We start from the raw sequence: 12,899 nt of genomic DNA on the forward strand, positions 1-12,899 counted from the left end.
TGTCTCTTGAGTATCATGGTCTCTACTCTCTCTATCTCTCATCAGTGTCACTTCGTCTTAGTCATCTTCCTCAGTCCCTTCGTGTGTTGTTTTTTAAGGTGAAGGTAGCAGCACAGTCCGTTGCTCTCACAAATGGAGAACAACCAACTTGTCGCTCACACTCTTCTTGAAAGCTTAGAATCTTCTATTAGATTTCTACTCTATAATTCTTCCTTTTCACAAGCATCAATCACTATAAGACCTATCTTCAAAAACTTGCTTTAACATAATTGAAAACATTTTACTTGGAAGTTAACCATAATAGAAATAGGTAAACCTTGAATTCATGAAAATTAAACCTCTATCATGGTCAAAAGAAATCAAGTCATGCCACAAGCAATTTATACCATAAGACAATCATACCCTTGCTTGAATGTATTATCTTAAAATATAATTTCAACTTGAGCCTTGGACTTTTAAAGTTCATAAATAACATTCAGCCATAAGCCTAATGAAAAGCTTATACTTCCAAATATTCAAACATATAAATATTACCAAAAAGCTATAGAACTCTAATGTTTATGTAGTCTAATCAAAAGCGTCACACGCAATAATCTTAGAGGCCTCCAGCCTTTCTACTAGCATGCTTATTAGAAACCTAGTTAGTATTTAGCTACAAATCAAAGTTAATGAGGCCTTGGTGACAATATACAGCATGTCAACACATAACAAGAAAAGAGATAGACTATAAAATAAGTCATAGCACTCTATGCCTCCAAAGCCTTCCTTGAATTACTAACACTAGAACCTTCACCTAAAAACATTGAGAACTACGAGTGAGACAACCATCTTAGTAACTATTATTCCAACTCATCATGTATATTAACATGTGCTCATGAGATGCCAAAGAAAAAAGTTAAAATAATAATCACATAAATATTTATTCGTCATTATCCACAACTCAACTGATAAAAATCACCTCAATACCTCCCATCAATCTATCTGAACCGCCTTTATCCTGCCGACTAGAATCATTGGCTAAGTATTTATCCATGTTACTAGCCACTCGAAGGCTCAATAGTCATGTGATAAGGATCGGCTGAAATGTCTAAAGCACACAACTGAACCATGGGTCTTTTCCTCGCCATATAAAACAGGTGTCACAACCCCTCATTAAACTAGTGGGGTAGTCCCTCGTTGAATCAATGGGATAGAATGTGAGCCAACCTATAACATTTGAAAACTTTCTTCCTATATTCAAATGGAATTGTTTCATTGTAATTGAAATTATTATGCAAATATTTAAGTACAGAGAATTTATCCAAAATAGGTTGAATTTTAATAATATAAATGTTAAGTAAAATAGATAAATTATTTCATACTTAAAAAATTACTTATCTATATATCATAAGATGTGTTTATGAGTTTAATTTCATTTCCCTTGAATTTTTATGGAGGCATTGGAAAAATCTTAGAAAAATCAACAAAATTTGAAAAATTTTAGAGCCAAAAACTTAAGATTTATTAAAAAAATAAAATGGATCATACAATAGTAATAATACTAATAGTAATAACAAGAAAATGAAAAAAAAAATATTGGTGGCTTGAGGTCAATGAGCCAATAGCCCATTAACTTCTCCTACCAGCCACATCAGTGGCAATTGAAGAAGTGGGAATTATTATTCCCCTCTCGTAGCGTTGAGAGAAAGAGAGAAAGGGCATGTTTGAGATTGAACTCTAAGTGTGGAAAGAGGATTTTAATTTTTAGAGTAAATTCTTCCTTAGAAATTTGATAATAGATTATAGATAAGTTCGAAATACCTTTTGAAAGTGGATTTCAATGTTAAATTATATGTTTGGATGACTTTTCCATTTATGGAGGAATTATTACGAATTTTAAGGTGTTTTTTGGTATAAGTAATTTGGACATTGTTTGGATAAGTAGTTATATCTTATGTTTAAATTTTCAAAGTGATTGGTTTTCATTTAAATTACCATTCAATACTCAAAATTCTTACTCTGAAAAAAGAAGCTTTTGGTATAATAGTGAAATTAGGAAGGTTATGAGAAGGTTGGGATTATAGACTTCATTTAATGTGGTTAAATTGGAATTTTTGAAGGAATGATTAAGAGTTTGGTGTTGGAATTGAAACCTTTGGTGTATTAGGTGTTTAACATCAAGTCGTGAAAAATTGAAGGTGTTGATTAGTTTGAGTTATTGGGGGATAATTTATGATTCAATTGCAAAATTTGAATTTGAATTTTGGGAAATGAGAATAATTGTTGGAATGATTAATTAAGAGTCACCAGGAGGTTTGAGAATTTAAGTGAAAGTTGAAGACCTTAACTTGTACAAATAAGTTAACACTTTAACTAGCTGATATATTAACACGTGATCATACTAATTATTGTACATTAACTTTTGAACTGTAGTCTTGAGCACGAGGTAACAACTTGTAGTAATTTTTCTTAGCTCACGTAAAAGGTAACTACTTTTTACTTGTTATGTGTGTTGATATGTTGTTTGTGAGTAGTTTCAAAATGTTTATGAGCTTGTGAAAGGTACAAAAATATTGATGATATATTTTGATTGAATTGCCTTGTGGAAGCTGAAGATGAGATTTCGTAAGAGTATTGAGTTAAAATTTGAAACGTGTTAAGATGTATATATGAATGTTGATTAGCATGAAATAAATATGGAATCTTGAGAAATTACCATTAAGCTATATCTTGAAAAAATTTTGTGTTGATTAGGTTGGGATAAGATGGTGTAGAGTATTCCATCACATGACATGTAGCCTATATTGGTGCATGATGGTTGACTTATTGTTGTCTCATTTGTTGAATAAGAGACTGCCCCACTAGTTCAATGAGGAGCTATAACACCTCACTAATTCATTGAGAGGAAAGACCCATGATCCGGGTATGTGCTCTGAGGATTTTGGTCGATCCTCAGCACAAGACTAGTGAGCTTCTTAAGTGGCTAGTGACATAGATAGTAACTTAGCCCATAAGTCTAGTCAGCAAAAATAAGGCAATTCGATTAGATTGATGGGAGGGTAATTGGAATTCTATGTCAGGGAATGCTCAAAGGCCTAGGCTACTCTTTGACTTGTAGTGCATCTTATGTTTGATTTGTATTGAATTACTCTATATTACCACGTTAGAGCTCATCCATATACTTTGATTATTCCTATTGATTAAATGAATTGGTTATGCCTATGATTAACTATTGCTAGAATGTGTGTTGGTAATTGGTTAGAGGCTATTAAGTTGTGTATGTGAACTTGTGGATCCACATATCTTAAAAAATTGAGATGAATATTTATGAAAGAGGTGTTAGTTAGAATGATAATTGATAGAATATTAATTATGGGCTTGGTGTTGAGATACTATGTTATAAGTTTCAAGGTGCCCAAAGCCTAATGGTTGAGAAATTTGTTTGATGAATGGGTGATCTTTTATAACCAAGTTAGAGTGGGTTTGTGTTTTTCTAACATGGTTATGTTGGAAATTGTGCCCTAGGGGCCAATCATTATGTTATGAACATTGTTGATTTATGAATTTATTAATTACGTTATCATATTATTTGCATGTTTACTGTGATGACTATCCTTGGATAACTCATGATTTATCCTAAATGTCCCTGGTCGGTCATCTATGTGGGAGTAGAGATGAAATAAGACTAGTATGACTTTAAAGATATATAGAGATATAAATTAAAGTCATAGACACATGTAAGAATACAAGGTGTTGGACCGACCCGCTATGAGAGAGCTGCATGGGTTAAGTCATAAGCTTCTCTCATATACAAACTATGTCACTGTGCCCTTTGACCTGAGATCATCATGGATTCCTATATGAGAAACGCTCAGCTTTGACCTAGTCAAAAGTCACTTTTGACCGAGTGATCATAAAGACTATATTTAGGCTTAGTGGTTTTTCATGCGGAGGAATGTGAATGGTCAAGATGGAATTTGTCCCTCACATTCATAGAGAGATATTACTGGGCCCCTCGATGAGTGAGTCTGAGAAATGTATGTCCATACTATAATGGAAAGGTAGTTCCATTTCTATACTCAGACTACTCAGGGATCGAGAAAGTAACGGTCATGAATAGGAGGATAACGTTCTCCATGCCTCATCCATGACCAAAATGTCGTGTGACAAAAGGGACGTGATATGGTTGTATGAAAGGTTACATCGTTCAACGATCCTCATATGATTTGGGTAGTCGTGATGTCTTGCTAGAGACTGCTTACGACTTGTGAGTCATTATAGTTAATGGCCCACTGCCAACTTCATATGGGCCTACAGGGTCGCACACAAAATAGCCCAACACGAGTTATGATGTTCAGATTCATTGAATCTAAGATATGTCCAGATTCAATGAATAATATAGGGTGGACGTGTATATATATATAAATTCGTATATATATACATATTATATAAATATAAGAGATATTAATTGTTAGATTTAATTTATAAGGATAAATTAAATCTATATAAAGTAATTCCGTCATATCTTTATTCTGAATTAAATAAATAAGTGAATTAAATCTATGAGACAGATTTAATATAAACCATATTTATTTAATTGTTCTCTTATCTGATTAGGCAATATTTGATATTGTATTAATTTTGGAATTAATTTAGGATTAATTTCGAAATTAAATATCATTCATAATACCTATAGCATCCTATATATTTGATATTAGGAGCTAGGGTTTTGAGTGAGAGAGTGAAAACACTTGCAGATAAGAGACGGCCAAAATAGAAAAGGAGGACGGACTCTTTGAAAAACCCTAGACAGACAAAGAGGCTCTAGCACGTCATTTGTGACTGGAGAGCTGTTCGTGTGGATACCGGTAGAGGAAGCCAACCGGAGTTGTTGACTTCGAACGACAAAGGAGGCAAGCAGAGGCATCCTGAACGGCGGAATCACCGAGCAACCAAGAAATCGAACGCCGAAGGTAATGCTTCTTACTACTTGACTTAAACACGATCGGTAGATCCGGACAAAGGATTGAAATTCTTAAATTTATTTTCCGTTGCGCATCTTTCAATTCCCTACAGGTTATGCATATCATTGGGGTATATTTCTTCCTTACTATTATAAATATGTTTCTACTATTTGAATTTTAAAAAAAAATTATAATTTTTAGTGTTTCAACTTTTTATTTAAGCATTTATCTATCATGTTCATGCTTTTAATTGTTAATAAATCCTTTTCTATGATGGTAGAATTTTAATCATTTTTTTTTACCATAGTAGTCCATTGAAATGAATTCAAATGGTTAGGTGGTTGGTACTACAAGAAAAATGCTACACAACCATTGTGTAATAATGGGGGCCTTATCACGTGGTAAGATGACTAACTACATTAACAACCAAAACCAACTATTTGTAATATGAAAACAATAGGGTTTCACAAGATAGCCATAAAACACTTCATCTATAAAATGAATATCCATATAAGTCCAAATCTCTAATCATATTTCCTCATTTCAAGTAAAACAATTCCCAAAAGACAAATCTTAAAAAAGATATGATTCCTCAAATCATATATAAATACATATTTTCACAAATACTTACAAACACACATCAATACATACAATAAGTGAAAAGTGATTACTTCTCGCTAAAACAAGAAGCATAATATACCACAAGAATCCCGGGATTCAAACCATAATAGACAAGTGGTCTACACAACAAAACCACAAAGTCAAAACATAGCTACTTGAGTGGCTATGTATAACAATTAAAGATCATGACCCTTTAAGTACTCAAATCTCATCATAGCCACAAATCAATGGATCCAACATTAAACTTAAGGTCTCAATAGCTCAAATAACTCCTTTAAACGATTCGCTAACCTCAAATTATGTAATTTAATCATAAATCCTAATTTCACACTTAGACTTCAACCTTTAAGATAACCATTTGAGCAATTCAAGTTCTATCAATAATCCAAACTGATTAATCATCAATTATAACTCATATTAGCATAAACCAAACTCATTTCTAATCTCCATGTTATCATTAACCATAAAAAACTTCAAGGAATCATAAACCCTATCCTAAAAAATCTTCAAAAATCCATATAAAAGAAATTTAAACTGATTAAACACTTAATCTAAGTCTCAAACTTTCAATTTCAACTACTCATTTTTTTTTTCCCTTGCTAATCAAAGCTTAATTAACTCTAAATCTCATATTAAATTTTTGGATGTTACAATTACTCATGCTGGTTAGAATTTGTGTCCTGATGATTACAAGGGTTTTCAAAGTTGTTTTCAATTTCTTTTTGGTTTGCTCCTATACTCAAGTTGTTTTCTTGTTCAAGGGTTCATTTGTTTCTCTCGAGTAACTAACCGGGTAACATTTCATTTTGGAAAGAAATTCGCTTAAAATCTTTTACTTGAGGAAGTTCTCAGGTAAGACATTACTTGGTTACTTTGTCAAGTAATGTTTTTTTCTTCTATTTTTTCGCCAAGATACTTCTGTTTTCTAAGGTTTTAAAGATTGAAAACTTTGCTTAAAAATATTTTGGTATATTACCTTGCCTGATAATATACTCGAGTAAAATTCTCTTTTTGGTAAGACATCTTAGTTCTGAAAAATGTTTTACCCAAGCATGTTCTTGAGTAAGACCTTTTATCTTGATAGTTGATAGTTAGTTACCTTCTCGAGTAAGGCAAGTTTCTCTCTTCAAAATTATCTTACCCGGACACCTTCTCGAATATATTAATGTTCAGATATTTCTCTTCATCCAATTACATTTTCAAGTAAAAAAAACTTCTTTTTAAGTTTTACAATACTTAGTTTACTTCTTTTTCTAGAAAATCTACTCAAGTGGATGATTCCTCAAGTACTTATCAAGAACCAACGTTTTTCCTCTCTCAAATACTCTTTCTTGAAAGAACTCCTACCCCATTACTTAATCGAGTAATTTTGCACGCCATTTGTTGCATTTAGTTTATTATAGAAAGTACATCTCCTCCACCAACAAATAGTTAGTTTTTATCATTCCTACTTGCTTGGATAATTGTTGTCACCAGGCATTCTTTTATTTTCCTCATTAAATTCTTTTATTGCAAAAGAGAATGAATCTTAGGAATAAGGAAATTAATCCAATTACTGACCAAAATCTGTTTTCAGTGTGTATTTGAATATGCTCCTCAATATTAATGACTTGATTCGTTTTGGAAGTCATCCAATGAAGAAAAAATTATTTCTACGTATAAGATTATTGGCGCGATCAAGATATATTCTTAGAATTGTATCTGTTACTGTTATAAACAAGTTATTCTATCTGGATTATTGTAAACTTGTAATTATATCAAGTTTTATAGGATATTATAATGACTGAAATTTTGTTATTTTATTATAAATTTAAAATAAATTTTTATGTAATTAAATTATATGTAATCTTTTTATAGTCAAAGTCTACTTATAACATGACGTAAGCTTTTATACAAGTTTAAAAGATTATATATAATATTGGAGGCATAAGCTTTAAACCTATTTAAAGGCTTTAAAAAGGCTTCAAACCTTTCGAAGACTCATTCCTAAACCTAACCTTATACTTGATAAGAGATCATTAGAAAGGAGGGGAGGAAAAATTTTAATGAGTTTCATTTAAAAAATTGGGAAATGAGATTCTGAAATTTTAATAAAGAGAATATGTAAAATAAAAAACAATAAAATTTAATCAAAAATTTTTAATCTCATTTTTTATTTTATTAAATTGAACTCATTAAAATTTTTTCTCCCATCTCCTTCCTTCCATTTCCCTCTCACCAATCAGACGTATACCCAAATTCAGGTTCAGGCTTCTTTTTTTTTTTTTTGGTTGCCCAGAGTATCCTCCCACCCGAACGGTAAGAGACTAATCTCTCGGGGTACTGTCGCCGTAGCGGGGACCCCTCCCAATAATATTTTTTCCATACGCACCGCCCCAAGGATCGAACCCAGGACATGATGTTTAAGGGGCCCAAGTCCCTTCCACTTGGACCAACACTAGTTGGTTCAGGCTTCTTCTACAGCCTCATCTATTTCCTACCCAGTATTGCATTGTACAGAATTGGGCCCGCTTCAGATGATTTCGGCCCAGTTTCAACCGAACCTCAGGCCCATTAACTAAATTCTTCCTCCTCCGCCATGTGTAAATTTCCGTTTTGGTTTTCTTCGTAGTTGCGAGAACTCCTCCTCCGGTTGTCCCGTCCTCCGTCTGAGCTTGGTTCGCCACAGGCCTTCAGCCTCGTCTGTTGTCTCTCATTTTGCTTCTCTGCTTGTACGTTGTATCATTGTGTTCAGTGGCGGCAATCGAAGGATTTGTGGTAAGCTCTCTTCCGTCTTTTGTCCCTCATCTCTAATTCTGCTATAGCATCAAATCTTGATTTCTCCCTACCAAAATCGCTCCTTGGCTTTTGTGCGTTGATTTTTCCTCTCATGGTTTGAACTTTGAGTACTGCATGTTTACTTCAGATTTGGATGGTGCAAAAGTTACATTCAGATATCCGCTTATTACCATTTCTGCTTGAGCTGATATTTCTGGCACTGGCAATTGGGGATGGTGGTTTGGTTGAGCTTTTTCTGACTGAGCCTGTAAAGTTGTTACTGCAGAGATCGTCCTGAACTTTTGTTAGATCCAAGACGCAGCTGATGCTATGATGGGTGGTAGGGGAAAACTTTTTGCTGGATCTGTTGCCGATAGGTTTTTGCTGTATCTATTTGGTTTTGTTCCAGTTTTCTTAATTTGAAATTATTGCAGGGACACAACCAGAGCGAGAAGAAAAGGTATCCTTGGAGCTGAGTGAAGAAATTCTTCAAAGTATGGAAGTAGGAATGGCCTTTAAAGACTATGTGAGTTCTTCTATCATTACAATTTTTCATGACTTGTAAAATTTTTAAATTATTGGGTTGTTTTTGTTTCCAACTGTTTGAAGCAACGCCAGAATTCCAAACATAAAATTCAGTTATGGATCAAAGGAATTCTGTCTGCATGGCCTAGAATTAGTCGTCAATCACTAGTTCTGCAGAGAACAAATGCTATGCCTATTAATAGAGCTTCTTTCTGATGTCTTAAATTCTACAGCTTGGGGAATGGCTTTGCAATCTTAGCATCTTACTGCGCATTGTGCCATACTTTACTCATTGAGGCCTTTTTCAATGTTTCAACAGAATGGTCGAATCAGTTCAATGGATTTTCACCGGGCATCAAACCATTTAGTGACTGCTAGTGATGATGAATCCATTCGCCTTTATGATATCACTGGTGGAACGTAAGCCGCAAGCCCCAGTTTTGCTGCCTTTAGATATGTGAAAACTTGGCATTACAAATGTATTTGAGTGAAACAATTGATGTCTCATAATCTTTTAATAAAATTCTACTTATGATTATCTAAGAACTTGAAATAGCTAATTCTTGAAGCACTTTTGGGGCCTTAACATTTGTAATATGACATTGACTTTGAGTATGACAGTGTGATTTCTTTGTTGTTGCAATATGTATTAAGGGTAATATAAATGAAGTTGTGGTTGTAAATCATGAAAACCTACAACAAAGCAAATGGTGCCATCACTTGCGAGGCTACAACTAAGTGGCTCAGTAGGCATGTTGAGTAAGATAGCAAAACAAAGAAAATGAGGACATTATACATTCTCAGAGAATGCTTCTACGGAAGGCGTAGAAAGTTGCTGTTATGGATATCTCTCTTATATTTACATTACAAAAGATGAACTCTTTTGGTGCTGTCTTGTTCTTGTTCTTGTTATTCTTTCTTCCTTCTTTTTCTTTTTTAAGTTACAAAAGATGAACTCTTGTGATGCTTTCTTGTTCTTGTTCTTCTTCCTTCTTTTTCTTTTTTAGGTTGATTACATTAACTTGGGATGCTTTAAGTTACCAGATGTTTGAAGACAATTAATAGCAAGAAATATGGGGTTGATCTGGTTTGCTTTACATCTCATCCTACAACAGTCATCTACTCTTCAAAAAATGGGTGGGATGGTAAGTCCGCCCCTGCCTGGCGGTATTTGCTTCAATTGATATTCTTATACTTTTTTGCTTATATGATCAATTAATCCAGAATCTTTGCGGCTTCTATCATTGCATGATAACAAGTACTTGCGATATTTCAAAGGTCACCATGACAGGTGCTTCCCCCCCCCCCCTAACCTTGCACTAACGGGTACATTTCCCAGTCTAAAATTTTCTTCACTATTATACAATCCATTTGCCTATAATTGGATATTGGCCTTTTTACAGGGTTGTCTCCCTTAGCTTGTGCTCTCGTAAGGATTGCTTTATTTCTGGTTCTCTTGACCGAACTGTTTTGCTGTGGGATCAAAGGGCTGAAAAGTGCCAGGTAGAGCCATTTTCATTGTAGGCTTGTTTATTTTCAACTTCTGATTTTGTCTGTAGTTTATTTTCCTCCTTTGGTATCTGATACATAGTATAAATTTCCTAGGGCTTCTTACTCACTTTGAAAACAACACAGGGACTTTTGCGAGTGCAAGGAAGGCCTGCTATATCATATGATGATCAAGGGCTGGTATTTGCAATTGCATTTGGAGGGTTTATAAGAATGTTTGATGCCCGCAAGTATGAAAAGGTTAGTGAATGTTATGTTAGAATATGTTGAAGATTTGGTTAACCCTTTGATTTTCATTTTGAGATTGTGCCCTGATAGCTAATCTGATGAAATTCACTCTGGCAGGGACCCTTTGAGATATTTTCTGTTGGGGCAGATATTTCTGATGCCAATGTTGTGAAGTTTAGTAATGATGGAAGACTTATGCTCTTAACTACCACAAATGGACATATTCACGTACTTGATTCATTCCGTGGATCACTTGTTCGTATCTTTCCTACTTTAAAATAATCCTACCTTTACTCTTGTCCGTTGGTTTATACTACTTTGAAACACTCTGTATTAATTCTCTGTTATGCTTGGTGTGTGCAGTTATCCACATATAATGTCACCCCAGTTTCATGTGATTCCACATTAGAAGCTTCCTTCAGTCCTGAGGGAATGTTTGTAATATCAGGCAAGACAATTTTATATGGATCACCTAGAACTTTTCTATTGTTCCTTGACCTATTGAATCATGACTTTGCCAAAGGTTTTTTTTTTTTTTTTTTAAAAAATAATCTTGATTTAAGTCCTCCCCCTCCTTTCATTTCTTATTTTTAATAAGTCTTGGAAGAAAGTCTTGGCATTCATTTTTTTTAATGCCATGGCATCTTCCTTCTTGACCTTAATCCAGCATGCGTGCCTTTTGTTTGTTTGTTGATTAGATGTTTTGATCTGATACCAAAGATATACTTTCCAAGGCCTAAAATCTTTTTGACAGGTTCAGGGGACGGAAGTGTCTATGGATGGAATGTTCGAAGTGGGAAAGAAGTATGATAGGATGCCTTCCTCCTTTTCTCTGCATTTCATAAATGATTTCTTCTTGGTTTACATATTCTTTTACTACTTGTTTCTCTTATAACACAATAAATGTTGAGTAAATTATTGAGTTCTGACAAATTTTGTTGAAATAATGTAACATCCTCTTTATTTTCAAAATATGCAAAAATTTATTTTGGAACTAAGTTGTGCTAAGTTGTAATTTTAATTTTTTTTTTCAAACTAAAATACCATCCAGTGATGAAAAATTATATTTTCCATAAATACTTCTATTGATGGGGCTCACAAGTTGACTGCCAGAATTAATGAGTCTTCTCTCTGCCTCCCCTTCTCTTCTCGCTTTTTTCTTTTCTTTTGCGTTTTTTTTTCCCATTCTTTTTGTCTTTTACTTGTTCTATTGAAAGTAAATGCTCCAAGCAAAGCCTGAGAAATTTCTCAATTTCAATAAATTGTATAAATTTATAAATTACCATATATTGGAGGATAATATTGGAAATAATTTCAAGCTTTTCTGAAGAAACTTGTGCTTTTGCCTTTCAACTGAACCTGTGCGCGCGCAATTCTTGAATTCTTTCCTCTTTGTGGAGTTTGAATTTGTATTACATGTGATGTGCTTTTCTGATGTCAATGTTCATATTAAACTGTCTAGGTTGCAAGTTGGATGAGTGCAACTTCTGACATTGGACCTCCCGTTATAAAATGGGCACCTGGAAGTCTTATGTTTGCAACTGGATCATCTGAACTGTCATTTTGGATCCCAGATCTGTCTAAGTTGGGTGCTTATGTAGGGAGAAAGTAGAATCTATCCTCGATGCTATGACAGGCAAAAGTTTCTATATTATGCTTTTTGGTCTTTGGCACATGAAAATGATCTGCAGCAGGGAAACTGTTTAATAAAGACCTGCGGCTTTTCTTGTAAATTTTTTATGGCAAAGCCAATGGCTGTGGATCGGAGTCACTATTTTGAGCTGGACATATTGTAAGGAGACCTCTGAATATGTGATTATGGGAATTTTTGTCCACATACTCTTGGTAGAAGTGAAAGTAGAAATGGTAGTCGAAGTAAAAGGGGAATTGGTTTTATAAGGTATGTTTGGTCTGCTTATGAAAACTTGGTGTGAATTGGGAGAATCTCATAAAAATACCATTGAAATATCAAAATCCCAAATCAGGGATCTGAATTTCAGTAAACCCAAGTTTTTGGAGAATTTTAAAATGTCATGAAAAGATATCACATTTATATCGTTAATTACTACTTTGGTTGCGCTATTTACTTTCTTTTTAGAAATTCGAAAAAAAAACATGTTTGCTCACTTACGATATTTACTTTATTATTGATATTGACTACTTTGGTGTTACCATAGTATTCTTATTTTGGAAATAGCCAATAAATAGTAGCATTTTTCATGAATTTATTCAAATGGCAAACAACAAAATCATAGTATGGTATCTCTTGAAAAAGAATTGTTTGTATCAACAACATATGGGGTTGAACATTTATCT

General features: G+C 33.7%; 1 protein-coding gene across 6 annotated transcripts; it reads left to right on the forward strand.

The window, feature by feature from the left end:
• Positions 1-8,185: 8,185 nt before the first annotated feature.
• Positions 8,186-12,420, forward strand: LOC114759924 (protein ANTHESIS POMOTING FACTOR 1). Of its 6 annotated transcripts, none has more exons than XM_028949161.1 (12): positions 8,186-8,321; positions 8,470-8,661; positions 8,756-8,847; positions 9,166-9,266; positions 9,891-9,991; positions 10,071-10,137; positions 10,250-10,349; positions 10,452-10,595; positions 10,701-10,838; positions 10,947-11,031; positions 11,338-11,387; positions 12,046-12,420. In XM_028949161.1, exons 2-12 carry the CDS (start codon positions 8,652-8,654, stop codon positions 12,193-12,195), a joined length of 1,038 nt encoding a protein of 345 aa, XP_028804994.1. In that variant the 5' UTR covers positions 8,186-8,321; positions 8,470-8,651; the 3' UTR covers positions 12,196-12,420. The 6 variants fall into 6 exon arrangements, with proteins under 6 accessions (XP_028804994.1, XP_028804996.1, XP_028804998.1 ...); XM_028949163.1 differs by having other exon boundaries at positions 11,344-11,387; XM_028949165.1 differs by having other exon boundaries at positions 10,482-10,595; positions 11,344-11,387.
• The last annotated feature ends 479 nt before the right edge of the window (positions 12,421-12,899 follow it).

Source organism: Neltuma alba, unplaced genomic scaffold (genome assembly GCF_004799145.2).
Source record: "Neltuma alba isolate B1F8T4 unplaced genomic scaffold, ASM479914v2 tig00010918_pilon, whole genome shotgun sequence".
Taxonomy (NCBI): domain Eukaryota; kingdom Viridiplantae; phylum Streptophyta; class Magnoliopsida; order Fabales; family Fabaceae; genus Neltuma; species Neltuma alba.

Bases quoted from the DNA above. Each gene is read 5' to 3' on its own strand.
- LOC114759924 (XM_028949161.1), top strand. The intron at 10,138-10,249 runs GTGCTTCCCCCC...GCCTTTTTACAG, and splicing joins TTCAAAGGTCACCATGACAG to GGTTGTCTCCCTTAGCTTGT. The intron at 11,388-12,045 runs GTATGATAGGAT...TAAACTGTCTAG, and splicing joins ATGTTCGAAGTGGGAAAGAA to GTTGCAAGTTGGATGAGTGC.